At 26.9% G+C, this 14544-nt stretch overlaps 1 protein-coding gene across 6 annotated transcripts in view; it reads left to right on the forward strand.

The window, feature by feature from the left end:
- LOC107455797 (protein phosphatase 1 regulatory subunit 12B) overlaps positions 1-7849 on the forward strand; it is a 173510-nt gene extending 165661 nt beyond the window's left edge. For 4 of the 6 annotated variants that reach the window (XM_071187598.1, XM_071187600.1, XM_071187602.1 and 1 more), the window contains one exon: positions 2686-7849. In XM_071187598.1, the coding sequence (XP_071043699.1) occupies positions 2686-2772 (87 nt within the window). In that variant the 3' untranslated portion in view covers positions 2773-7849. Of the gene's footprint in view, positions 1-2121; positions 2209-2685 lie in introns of all 6 variants that reach the window. The other 2 variants (XM_071187599.1, XM_071187601.1) reach the window with 1 other exon arrangement.
- The last annotated feature ends 6695 nt before the right edge of the window (positions 7850-14544 follow it).

The raw sequence follows: 14544 nt of genomic DNA on the forward strand, positions 1-14544 counted from the left end.
AAACAAGGAAAGAGAAGGTTATTAAATTTTTATATTAGTTGCTTTGATTTAGTTACCTTTTTAACACAAATTTTTTTGATATTATTTCTCAATTTGCACAACGTATAGTGCAGTCCGATAAATCAGAGGAATTAAATCAATAAAATTAAAGAATGAATAAGTATATTTTGTTTCATTATTACTACCAGATCATCATAACAAAATAACACAAACACTTTGTTGGATTAGAATGTCTCGGGGCCAGGCGAACTACCCGTCTTTGATAGATTTGTCATTTTTGACGTCTTTCAGTTGAATTGAAACGTAAGAGATTTTCCATCAGGCATTGTGAAAGTTAGTTTCAAATTAGAGTGATCAAAATGCAGTTTACAATTATGTTCTAATATTCTGAAGAATTTTTTAATTTATTCTTTTAAATGGTATTGAATTTAATTTGTGTATTTAAATTGGATGCAATGTTTATGTGAAAACATAAAAATTGACTGTTTTTATGTTGTTTACTACTCTGCCTTATATCAAGTAATGCTAAGCTTGTTATTTTTTATTCTTAAAATAACTATAATTTATAAACATTTTTAAACAATTTAAATTAAAAAATAACAATCTCAATCATCTTTATTTATTTTATCTCTATCTAATCCTACATAAAATCGATGAAAATACAATAGATACCATGGGACAAAAAAAAGGGATTAGTGAAAATAAACATTTTGACTTTAAAATATTTTATTAAAATTCTTTATTTTAAAATTAACTTTGACTTACCAGATGTTTTAATAAGAGCTAAATATGAATTATAATGCATTAAAAACATATTTTTTATAATGCTAAAGTTTTTTAAAAATTAACTGTACACATCGATTGCCATATTTTCTTTCTCAATATGACAATCAAAACTTGTGAAGAAAGATAAGCATGCTGAAAAATATTATTTTTGCTTAAGGAATCTATCATTACTAGAATAAGATTAAGACCTGTAAGATTTAGATTCGGTGGTAATAAGCATGTTTTTAGTTTTAATCAGATTTGAATGAAATATAAATGCCCAATTGCTTTATAAAACAGTTTTAAAAAAAGTTTTGGTAATCATCTCTATTAGAGGTTTAAATTTCTTCATAATTTTTTTCTCTTGAGAATTTACACTCTATTACTTTGATTATTTAGGTTTGCTATTGTTATTATTTGTTTCTTATGTTTTATCTTGCTTAGAAAAGCTCTTACTAAACAAAGCTTTAGTATAACTTTTGTTTGAAAGTAACCTTTTTAAAATGCCATGTGGAATATAACCTATTTTAAGCTTAATTTATAGAATAAGTTTATTTGCTTTGCACTTTATCCTTGTCAAAAATAAATTTGGTATGCACATAAAAGTGATATGTATATGCTTCTTATTAGTACAATCTCTGAACACATGGATTTTTCTTTATTTTTAAATCTGTTTAGTTTTTTTTGTCGTTTTATTCACTATGAAAACACAATAGGAAATTTTCCTTTTTATGTTTGAATATCAAAAGGGCCATTTTTCTGTTTGTAACAGATTTCTGAAATTCACGGCAAATTCTTTAGTTTCTTCAAAGTGGCATGGATCATTGGTAAAAGTTCATTGCTTTTATAGATTTAAATATTAAATGGAAATGTTGTTAAAAGGCTCTATTAGACATATTTTTTTCTAAGAAATTTTAACTGTTTCTAGTGATTTGTTTCTTTTATTCTTTAAAAAAAGAAACGCTTTTTAACAGATAAAGTGCTTAGGTTTCTATCTTCATTGCAAGCTTGTATTCTGCTCTACAGTTTAATTCATTCTAAATGATTTTGAAATTTGATCTTCATTTACAAACAATGTAATACTGAAGGCTTTTTTTTTTTACTTTTACTAATTGTTGGCTTATTACTGCTGCTGCTTTTTGGGCAATTTTCAGATTGTATAGGTGTTGTTGCTGTTGCAGTGCTTAGCATTGTTTATGCTCTTTGTAGCTTAAAATGGTCGTGTATTGTCTGTTTCGAAGCATAGACTAGTGCTAATTACTTTCAATGAGACAAGGAATTATCATTGTCTGATGTGTTCCTGTTTGGTAATATTTCTACTATAGCTTCAAACACTGCACAATAATTTTCTTACAGAATGTTTCAAAATTAAAGACTGAAAATGAAAAGCTTAAAGCTGAAAATCGAGCACTGTCACGAATGGTGTGCAAATTATCCAAATAGGTAAATTACTTTTATTAGGAATGTGCATGATTGATATAGAAACTGCTCGTTACATGACAGTTGAATTTGTGTATGGTGCTCTCCTGATGTTCTTGTAACTATCTCATTGTTAAAATGTAATTTAACAAATTTGCCTGTAACTACTTTGTGGTTACTTTTTTTTATTTATAATTTATGTTTAACAAAGCTCTAAATTAGTTGCTTATTATACATTTGTATTTTTAACTATAGATTAATCATTTGTAACACTACCATATTTTTTCATTATTTTTTAAATATTTTTAAGTATGTTTGTTGAGCAACGGTTAATTTATTAAGGGCTGCTTTTGTGAATAAAGTGAAATGCCAAGCTACTTTTTCTTTGTCATGCATAATTTTTATTTAATTTTCGAATGCAATTTTTCAAAGAAATAAATTCTTAATAATTTTTCTTTCATTTTGAATGTACATATTTAAATGAGCAATTTTCTTTTACAGCAAATTGAAAAACTTAAGGCTGACAATGAGCGATTAAGTAACGAAAACAAAGCTCTTATTCGGGTTATCAGCAAATTATCAAAGTGAAAATGAATACATTATCTACCCTAGTACCTGCGTGTGGCAGATTTCTCCTTTTCAACCATACCATACCATGTGAAGAGAAAGGCTTGTTTTTTATACATACATTTATATGTACTTTTGATACATTTATGAAAACTGAAGGAAAATTTATTCATCAGATTCACTCCAGCTTTCAAACTGTGGTGCTCAAGTTAATTATATTTTGAATTTTTTAGTGAGTGGTGTGTCCATATAGATTCTCAAGTTTATTACATTGTTAATTGCAAATTATATTGTTACTTAAACTTCAGTAATTGTTATCTAGTCTTGTAGTAAAAGCTGCCTGAGTTAGTACTTTGAAGCAAGTACTTCAGCAGGTAGCAATTTTTTTATACTTATAATCTGCCATTCTTTTTCAAGCAGTTTTTATTCTTTCTTACTTTGGCAGATCTCATTGGGTCATTCCACTTCAAATAAACTAAAATAAAACACTTATCTCCCACCATTGCTTTTAATATATTTATGCTCCTGTAAAAGATGTAAGAAAATCTGTGTTATTTCTTCACATAACTCATTTTTGTTGAACATTGTTTCTATACTACAAGGTGTTAAGAAAACAGTCAGCCTGCAAAGGTAATATAAAGCAATTAAAATTTAATTTTTAATATAACAAGTTCGCTATCTGACCATTTTATTCTATTATAAATTGAGTTAATTGAGTAGTTGTTATAAATTGCATAATATTTTTTTATATCATGTTTTTTTTTTAAATAATACTGTTTATTCACTTAAATAGAATTGAAAAATGACCCCAAAACAAAATCTACAGTGAACCAACTGCAATTGTTATAGAAAAGGGAAATAATCATACCAATCAATATTTTAATTTTCTGTAAATGTTATGTGTTTCTGTAAATGTAGTCTGAATGAAATTGTTATAGAAAAGGGAAATAATCATACCGATCAATATTTTAATTTTCTGTAAATGTTATGTGTTTCTGTAAATGTAATCTGAATGAAATTGTTATAGAAAAGGGAAATAATCATACCAATCAATATTTTAATTTTCTGTAAATGTTATGCGTTTCTGTAAATGTAATCTAAATGAAAATATGTGTTTTACGTTTCAAAATTTTCATTCACTTGTTTGACTGGCAGTTGTGAACACTGTTTTTAAGGTTAATCTCAATATAATTTAAAGCTCTATGTTTTTGTTATTATTCCTTTTTAAAACCTTTTATTCCTTTTTATTACTTTTATATTACTTGAGAAAACTTAAAATTACATTTACTTCTTCACTTTATAAAACAATTATGAAGAACTGTTTTTTTAGGTAGTTCAATGCAGAGTATTTCAATACAATTTTGAACTCATTGTGCTTTATGTAAGCTAAAAATGTTGTAAATTAAATTGACTTACAAATTTTTAGAATTATTACCTTTATATGGCAGTTTTTTTTTAAACTGATTAAGTTATTGTGACACAATCTTCTGAAATAAATATGAATATTCAAATTAATTCAGATTATTATCATCGTCACATTATTTATGCTTCAACAATGAATAGATTTTGGAAGATTTTTTCATTACTGTTAAAAATGTTTTCACTTTATTTTTTGTCTGAAATGGTATTGTATTAATTAACTACAATCATCAATTATGGAACAATCTTTTAGATTGTGAGAAACATAAACTTCTCCTGATCTTACTGTGACATTCTGAGAAATATTTTAGAGCAAATATATCTTGTTTTTGAATTTTATCTTTGGCTAAAATTAAAATGTTTAGTTAGTTCAAATCTTTAGTTAAGTCTGAGTTACTCTATAACCCCTGTAATCAGAATTTTTTCGAGCTATCTGCGACAAAACTCTCTAGCACTAAGATCTTTCTGCAAGATACTTTTAATAATAACAAAAATATACGTTACTAATTTAAAATAACAAAAGGACTGTGTATACAAAAGATAAATTATATATATTTTTTTAATTGAACATGTAATAATTTTTTATTATAATATTATGGGTGATATTCTGGCATTTTGTTGGGGGGACGCACAAATTATTTCCTTCTTCACATTTTGTAAATAAGCATCACAATTAAAAAAGTCATGAAATCCGTAGTAGCAATTGCCGAAAAAAGATTGACTCCTTAAGTGCGTGTTTCGTTTCGAAATTAGGTTGTTGTTATAAATAATATCCTATAAAAAATATCAGATTTAAAAACTATGGAGAAATCAATAGCATTGCAATAACTGCGAAAAATTCCATAGAATTATTGCCTTAAAAAGTAAATACTCAAATGCACGATGCAAATTTTCCACATTGTTTGAAATATAGCTGGGTATTTAAAATCCATGTGAAAATCAATAACTGCTAAAAACGCTGGTATCGGCGTAAATTATGATAATATTGGTGTAAATTGATCTCGTCAAAAAGTTATTATCTAAATGCACGATTCAAATATTACGTGTAAATTTCTGTAGAAAATTTTTTTTACTTTTCAAAAAAAAAATATTTCTGCAAGAACTATGTAACGTTCTGCAACATTGTCGCTACGATTCTGCCACAGGATCTGTAAAAAACTGTTTGAAATGATATGGAATGACCCACATTTCATTTTTACATTGTATTTTTGTATTTAAATAATTATGTAATCTACTGCACATGAAATTATTATTATTTAATGTTAGTTAAAAATGCTTTAAAAGTAATGTATCCAATCTTTTTAAGGTATTGAGCATAAAAACATTTTGTATTTTTTGTTTTTTTCTTAATTGAACATTTTTTACAAAGAAATGTGCAATAGATCTGAATTTTTTTATAATTATATTCTGTATTACATTTCTTATATGGGCATAGTTTTCTATTGGCCCATCAGCTTCAGATTCCTTTTTAACAACTTCAATTCATAATAATTAAAATTGATATTTTTATATGCTGATATATTTGTAAAGACAAAAATTTTTTTAATAAATTTATTCTTCTGAAAATGCTATTTTTTATGCAATAGTTCAGAATCATGTACACTTTTATACCCTGCAGCAATATTTTTTCCCGCTGAAATTTTCCTCACACCACACTTGTAAATATTCTGAGTACATTATCATCAAATCTGCATTTTCTGTTATGTGCCTTTGAAATGGGTTATTGATATTTCATGTACAGAAGCATGATTAATCACTGCTAGTGTTCTGAATGCAAACATAGATCTGATATTCCCATTTATAATTATACTCATTGAAATAGGTTGTTAATGATCCTGAAGTATTTAGTAAATTTTTTTCTTATAATCTTATTACAATTTTTTTATGATGAAAGTTAATATTTTGTGTAAAATTTGTTTGAAGTAGAAAATATAAGTTGTAGATAAAATTTATGATCTCTTATTGTACTATTTCTGTTTAAAATGTTTCCAAAAATTGTCAATTTTCCTGTTATATTATAATTAATAAAAAGTTTAAGAAATAATAAGTTGTTAAAATGTACTTCTTGTTTCTACTATTGAATGGTTACAATTTTATGTTTGTGAATTAAAATTATCTATTTCTTATTATTGGTTTTCTATGTAACAGGGTAAATCTGGTTTTTCATTGCAATTATTGAGTTGCTACCTATTTATTACAGGGTATCCGCATACCTTTAAAATCATAGAAAGTTATGGATTTCACCAATGGTCAAAATTTGTCATAGATAGTCCTGTTTTGAATGATAAAAACTGCAAAATTATAGTTATTGCCTATTCATTATGGATTTTGTGTGTTGGAAAACTTAATCCTGCTAAAACTGATTTTTTTTTCCTGTCTGTTGTACAAAATAATAATGTTACCCCTGCCCCCATTGTAGAGTAATTTCGTTCGTTTTCCTATTCATTTTAATATAATGAGTTGTCACGTGTTATTAAATTTTATTCTGCTTATTTTTTTAAAAAAATATTTTTAGAAATTTTTCGTATTTTATATAAGTATTTATTTAGTAGCGCAATTTTGATTGATCCATCACAGAAGAGCACTATTACATTCTCAATTAACTTTTTTCTGATATTGTTAGTTCAAAATATATTTATTTATAAGTGCAATTTCCTTCAATTTGTTGCAGTAGCTATTGGTTTAACATTGTTGCATTTGTTTTTCAAACCATTTCAATATAATTGTCTAGTGTTATTTTTAAATCTTTTTTCTTCCTTTTTTTCAAATGTAGTTTAAAATAAGCTGCAATTTATTTAAATTATTTATTTATTTATTAGCTCGATTTTTATTGATTCACTATGTTTAACCATATTACATTACATTCAATTCTCCATCTGTTTTGATCTATTTAGTTATTAGTGTTATTTTGCCCATTTCCTTATTTAAAATGTTTTTGATATGTTGTCTAGAGCAACATGCGCTATTGAAAAGTTTGCCCTGTTGTAGTTTTTAATTTTACTTCTAAATATTATAATATATTTTGAAAAATGCTGAGGTTGTTCAAATATTTCATATGCATATTTTTTACTGTTTTTTAAGACTCCCTCCCCTTGTCAGCAAAAATAAGCAAATTATCTGAAAAATTAGTCACTTGTAAGCCATGGAAAGTTGTTTGCACAAGTCATGAACTTGGAAACTCTCATTTTAGCAGATGCCTTGTTAATAATGTGCAATTTGAAATTTATATCATGTTGATGTCTACATGCTTGATTCTTGTCAAAATAATATATTGTAATTTGTTATATTGAAATGTAAATTAGTCGTAAGTCTGTTATTCCAAAGTTTTATTATCTGTTTAATAAAGATTGAGAAGGATTTTCTTACTTAATACTTTACTTAAACTAATAATATTTAATTTTATTCTAAATACTTGTTGTAAAGAGAGAACTTAAATTTGTAATGTGTGCTTTTGTTCTGTCATTTTTATTCATACATTTTATTTATTTATTTATTTATTTCTAAAGAACGTTTCTAGCAAAATGAAGCATAAAAATAATATCTACTAATTATGTATACTTTTCAAACTCTTCAGTATTTATAAGTTTTTTTTTTATTTTGTTTCCATATGTGAAGTATTATAAATATGTACAGATTTTTAGGCTATTATGAAAGCAATAAAAATCTTCCAAAAAATAAATGCATGTTTTAATTTCTGATCTTAATTTTTTTGTTTTNTTTTTTTTTTTTTTTTTTTTTTTTTTTTTTTTTTTTTGAAAGGAACGCAAACCCCATTGAATTTTTTGTATTGATTTCCAGTGAGCCAATTTGCTGAAACAATACAGAAAAAAATTTATTATTACTATTATTATTTTTGCAAAAAATACCCATCTATATGTTGACAAACATTTCTAACGGTGGCAAAACAAAGAAATATTAAGCAAAAGGCCGGCATTAACACTATAAAACATATACAATTATAGTCAACATATTAATTGAATACATTACTACATTTTTTGTGCAACACTTAAGTTATGGTATTAAAATTGAAACATTCAAGGAAAAAATTTTTATTTGCATCTTGATTTTGTATAAAAGTTTTGAAAAATTTTAATTTATTATAATATATTTTGAAATATTTCTAGTTTTAAGCTTTGAACAAAGTCTAATTGAACGTCAAGCAGACTCATTTCTTTTGGCTTTGGTACTTGAATACCATTTTCATGTTTCCTTTTTACATAAACCAAGAAATAATTTTTCTTCTTTAAAACTATTCAATTTTTTAAAAAATAAGTTAATTCTTATAAATAAATTAATATAAAATAAGTTAATTCTTATTATAACTGCTTTTAGAATAGGTTTAAATTTTTAGCACACTGTCTCTATGAGGTTAAAACTTTTAAATTTTTTTAAGAGAAAAAAAGTGATGTAGTTATTAACAGAGAGCATATTGTGAAAAACAGTGGCAAAACGGGTCCTCTAACTTGATGAATTTTTATACCTTTTAAATCAGTAAAGTAAGAATGGAATTTTTAAGAAAAGATATTCAGCTTTTGGAGGACTTTTTGATGTGGTAAAATCTTTGTTTTACTTTTCACAAAGGCTTAATTTATGTAACTGTGTAAATTACTACTGCTTCATTTTTAGCTAAGTGGGCATAAATGATTTAATAAATTTATAACCTCTTAGCATCCATTTACTTAAATATAAACAGATAACACTCACCTACAAAATATAAAATTGCGAATATACACAATAAATTGCTCACATTTATAACTTTAAAGTTCTAACTATAAGGCGGCTCGAAAACAAGACGATAATCACTCTTGTTAATATACAGTGAACAAAATAAGAGGTATCTATCTCCCTGAATATCTTTCAATGATCGGATTTTCACAAACTAAATGTCAATCTTAATGGTTTCTGGGGGCGAATATGCTAATTAATTGGACTTGAAAACGTTCTTTCTCTAAATGAACATATATATACACTGGTTATCATAAATTAAGGAAAATTCACAAAAATCGCGATAACTCAAGAAATTACACATGGAATTTTATGAAACTTACCNTTGTGTTAAATTCCAGTTTTAATATATATATATTTTACATATTCGGATTTTTGACCCTTGAAATATGGGGGTTAGCCGCAATATGGAAGCTGTGGCCCTTATAGTTAAGTCAGGAAAGCAGATGAAAGTTTGATCCCCTTTCTCATTTTGCGATTGTGGTCATATTTTTAAAATTAATTGAGCTATTTCAAAAAAAATTTGCACCCACTGATAAAACTCGAAAACCCGTTGATAATTTCATGCAAGAAATAATTTTTAATAATTATTCATTATTGTTTCATTTATTAGTGGAGGGAAAAAATTTGAATTACGAGGCATACTTTTTTTATATCATTAATTTAAGTATTTTTCTATAGATTAATCTAAAGTTTCACTTGTTTTTCTATAGTAGAAGCGTAGGAAAATTAAAATTAAGTATTCTTTAAAAAAATTTGGCGACAATTAAAAAAATATTGAACTGGAGTGATTAATGCCTAAATGTGGTAAACTAACAAGGAATTTGATTTACGCAAGCGTAGCATAAATTTTATTCATGAATTTTTGTTGTTTAGATTCGATATCTTTTCTTTTTTTAATTATAAAATATGATGCTTCCTTTTAAGTCCTCTGCTAACTTATACTCATTTAGTAAAAAGATTTGAATAAAATATTATGTTTAAGGAATGCTAAGTTTATAAAAACATGTGTCTGATTTATTGTGTTTATGCATCTGTTTTTTTTTTTTTTTTTAATTTTAAAGGCCTTCTCTCGTCCTAATTTTTAAAAAAATTGTTTGTACTTGATTAATTCATACATTCTAAAAGATATTAATCATTAATTTTAATAGCAAAGAAAAGCAACCACTTTCTTTTTGAAGTAACAAACTATTATATTCTTTATTGTTTTATGACACATTTTCAGTTNCATTTATTTTTTTCACATTTCTACATTTTTCAAATTCTCATTCTGTATGCTAATACGTAGATTTTTTCTTGTATTAGACTAATCTATTTCATTAGTACTATAAGTTTCTCTTTAAATTAACATTCGTTCTAAATAGTCGTCAAGTTGACTGAGAAAAATTTAGGAACATTTTTCTGTATCGAAATTTCTGAGAAAAAACGTCTGACTGATCGTATTAATTAAGCGCACCATTCTTCTAGACAAGTGAAGACAAATTATTTATTTATTTAAATTATTGTTTTTTATTTGCTTGATTTGTGAATAGTAAGTACATGTTAGAGCACCCCCAGAGGTACAGGAACAGTTTAGGGTACGCGTTCTTATGCGAAATATCATGCAACAAACGAAAATTTCAAAAAATTTTATTTAAAAGCAAAGCTAGCCATGAAAATTTACTATTACGTATTTTTCTATTGGCTATTTTTTGCAGAGTTAGCAGTTAATAATTAGTTGTGTCAGCAACCAGTTGTGATTTTTAACTTTATTCTCCATTCTAAATAAACATATTTTAAAAAAAATACATTCATTTTTTTTTTATAGTGGTACACAGCGTTACGAAAAATTTAGAAAGGGTACACAAAAGTAATAAGTTTGGGAAACACTGTGTTAGAGCAACTACAACTGTTTTCTTTGTTTTTTAAGTTAACAAATTCGAACCACAGTTTTAATTTGACGTTTAAACTTATATTCCACAGTTAATTTTTAAAAAAAACGATGTTGAAAAAAAAAATAATTAAAAAAGCAATTTTATTATTAAATAATTAAAAAATAATTAATTTTAGCACAACTCACAAGATATTATTATAGTATAATTTGCTATCAGAAAAAATGCCGTATTTTGTTAAACTGCAAATACTAAACATTTTAAAAAGATTCTATGGCAGCTTTATTTTTAGAATCATCATCTCAAAAAATTATTGTGTATCTAACTTTACTTATTTTACTAAATTATTAGGATAGATTAAGAAATTTTTGGATTACAAAATTTTTTATAGCTCTCTTTCGTATATTCAGTTAATAGTTTTTAATCCTCTCGCTTCTACGATAAAGGTAGAAGTAGCAAAATTTGCTTAAAACCCGCGATTTTCGCCTGTGCAACCCTCTCTTTTTCCATTCAGTATTTCATTTCGACTCATCTGTGATGTTTAACTGTTTATTCAAATCTAGAATAACAGATGGCCATGTTTTTGAGAAATATACATTTTATACATACCATATACATATTTGAAAAATTTCATGCGTGTATGCTGTTTTTTACTACAAAGCAAGGGCGGCATTGTACTCGGGTCGGCCTGAACTGCTCAAAAAATTCTACCCCCTTCAATCAGTGACATCAATTATCGAACTCCCATCATTATCAAAATTCGTCACAGGAGGCAGGTAGTACATTGCAAAGGGACTAGTTTTAAAGAAGTAGCTACAAACTTGGCTATTTTTCGCTAAAAGATATTCTTTCTCAATTTTTTTTATTATTTTTTTAAAACTTTATTAGCATATTTTCAATTTTACGATATTAATTATCGAAAAATAAAATATTATTTTCATTTAAACATTTTAATTTGTTTTTTAATGTTTAATCTTTTTGTGTTTAATTTTAATGTTTAATCTTTTAATTTTTTTCCTCTTTTTTCAAATGTGTCTGGCTGGTCGATTGCTCACATAGGCATGATATTGATAAAAATTTATTTTAATAATATAGAATAAAAAAAATTTTTAATATTAGAAATTTTTTTAACATTTATTTCTTACATTCAAAGCTTCTTTTTCATAAAATAAATAATTAAATTAGAATGCGTTTTCTTGCAATTTATATTATATTGAAATTGCCCTATACATCCCTTTGATATTAACCTATGATATTCAAGCTCGTTTAGGTATTATTTTATAACATACTATAATACCATAGTACCATATACAAATTAATTAGGGCGCTTACAATGTGGCATAATATGTATGTAGTATGTATATGTATATGTGTTTTCCAGGGGAATATATTTGCGCTAAAAGTAAGAAACTGTTGCTCATATACTGTATATATAAATAGCCCCATATCTCCCCTTAATGTTAACCTAGTAAAAAATTCCTACTCCTGAGAGTCCTGAGTTTGGACCCCGGACGTGGTCACAATTTAAAAATAATATTTAATAAAAATATTTTTATTTATTTATTTATTTTACAATATTGAAACGTAAATATTTTTTTAAAATTTGAATTATTATTCTTTTCCTTACCTAAGTGCGTGATATAATAAAATTGTTAAAATGAAGAAAGTGTTGTTTTTTTACTATATATTTATTTATTTATAAATGCCAGATATTTAATAATTTAGCCTTCTAGCTTCCCTGAGTTTTTGTACAACGAATTTAAAAGAATATAATACAGGACATGTGTCCGATTCTTCCTAGTTCATAGGTTGTCAAGAGTTACATAAAATACAATTAGGAGAAGTCCAATTTTAAACAAGTGAGCACAAAGACAGCCATGTTAAAAGACGAAATATCGCATCAGCAGAAGCTCGAGGAAAATCCGGAATAGTGGAAGCCAGATATTTCGAAGATCATTTGCATAATTATTAAGTAGTAGTTTATGTCTTGTGTTAAATTCCAGTTTTATCATCCATTTTGCTGAGTGAAACACAGTCTTTAACTTTTGGAGATTTCGTTAGGAAGTTTTCATTCTCTTCCACTTACCGTTGAGATGGAACCCACTTTAAAACAATAGTCCCCATCAGGTATACGTTTCGCATTTTATTACTGGAAATAGTCTGTTGAGCAGCTTTGGAATCAGAAAGAATAAAAATTTTATTAAGGATTTTTCTTCTGGAAACAATCTGTTCCAGAGTCACGCAAATGGCCTTTCCTTCGAAGCAAGTGGTATTATTACCTACAGCTCCGTAAAAGAAAAAATAATAATAAAAAAATACTCATCCCGCACCCTCATCCATCAAGGAGCCACCAGTGCACACGTGAGCCCACTGGTCTTTTGGATATCGCTTATCAATAGTCTCGAGGGCAATTCTTGGTGGCTCATTTCCTTTTTATAGATTTACAAATCAAGTTCGAGGTGGACTTTACTGTCATTGTAATCGAGAGGGCACAAAGAATTGGTCAAAATCTGTGGGAGTGTGAACATTTATAAGATCTTTAATTACTTTTAAACTTCTTTTAAACTTTTTTTTTAATTTCCAATGGCAGAGAACTTGACATAAAGGGGGAAAAGGATATGAACAAAAAAAAAAAGAAAGAAAACAAACAAAACAAAAAAGTAATTGTCTCATTCGGCCTCGAGCCTCCCAATAACGCTCGACCAAGGAACTCCCACGAAGCGCACTGCATTGTGAAATGTGATGACCATCCATGATGACGTGATCCCCACAGAAATAACAAAAGGGGTCCGGGAGGACAACAATATTACTTTGAAACTAGCGTAATTAAATTCAACTTGGTTTTTTTAAAAATTTACAGCTATTATAATCATAAGTTCGTCAGCTATGAGTTGTTGTTAGAGTCAGTTAGAATTTGCAGGGATAGAATAGGAGTGATCTTAATAGCTCCCGTAACAGCGCATTACCTCTTTCTGGTTTCTTTCAAGTTTTCTAATTGTAGTATAAGCAGCAGTCCCAAGGATTAAGTTGTAACAAGAGTTTTCCTGCTGCATCCCCATTTATAGCCAGCCAACCTTTACAGAACAGGCAATCTTCTCTCAACTTTGTCACTGACTGAAGCCACATTTTCCATCTAGTTAAATTAAGACTAACAGCAACTAAATAAATTGAGTTGCTGTCGACTGTAACTGTCCAGCCACGATAACGGAGCTGTGGCTGAAACTCTTGTCTATTTAGGGTAAAATAATGGCAGCTTGTTATGTGACTTTCAATAGATCAAAGTTGCAATAAAGTTTCTCAGTGTATATCTCAGTTTGTATTCTTGACTCTCAAAATCTGGGGATAGCTGCAGTCTGGAAAATTAAAATAAATAAAAATTGTTAAATAAATATTAAAAATTACCTTTAGGCAAATGAATTTTTAATTTCCTTTAAATATGGTGAAATGCAAAGAAATCACTGTCCTGACCAGATTGTGACTACATTTTGATGACCTAGAAAAGTTATTTGTGCCAAAGGATATGTCAGAGAAAGATTACATTTATGTGTCTTTCGTAACATCATCTACACTAATATATAATATAGAATCATTGAGGTTGATTAGATCAAATGTTATTTAAGAAGTTCCTTTTTTTGCTTACTGTACACTCATTAATATTTAATATTAATGCTTTAAAACAGTTTTAACAAAAAGAGTTTAGCTAAATCTAAAACATGGTGCCCTAAATTCTAAGAAGTAATTTTGAACTAGTTTTAAAAATAATTTTGATAAAAAAATT

Source organism: Parasteatoda tepidariorum, chromosome X1 (genome assembly GCF_043381705.1).
Source record: "Parasteatoda tepidariorum isolate YZ-2023 chromosome X1, CAS_Ptep_4.0, whole genome shotgun sequence".
In the NCBI taxonomy this organism is placed as follows: Eukaryota; Metazoa; Arthropoda; class Arachnida; order Araneae; family Theridiidae; genus Parasteatoda; species Parasteatoda tepidariorum.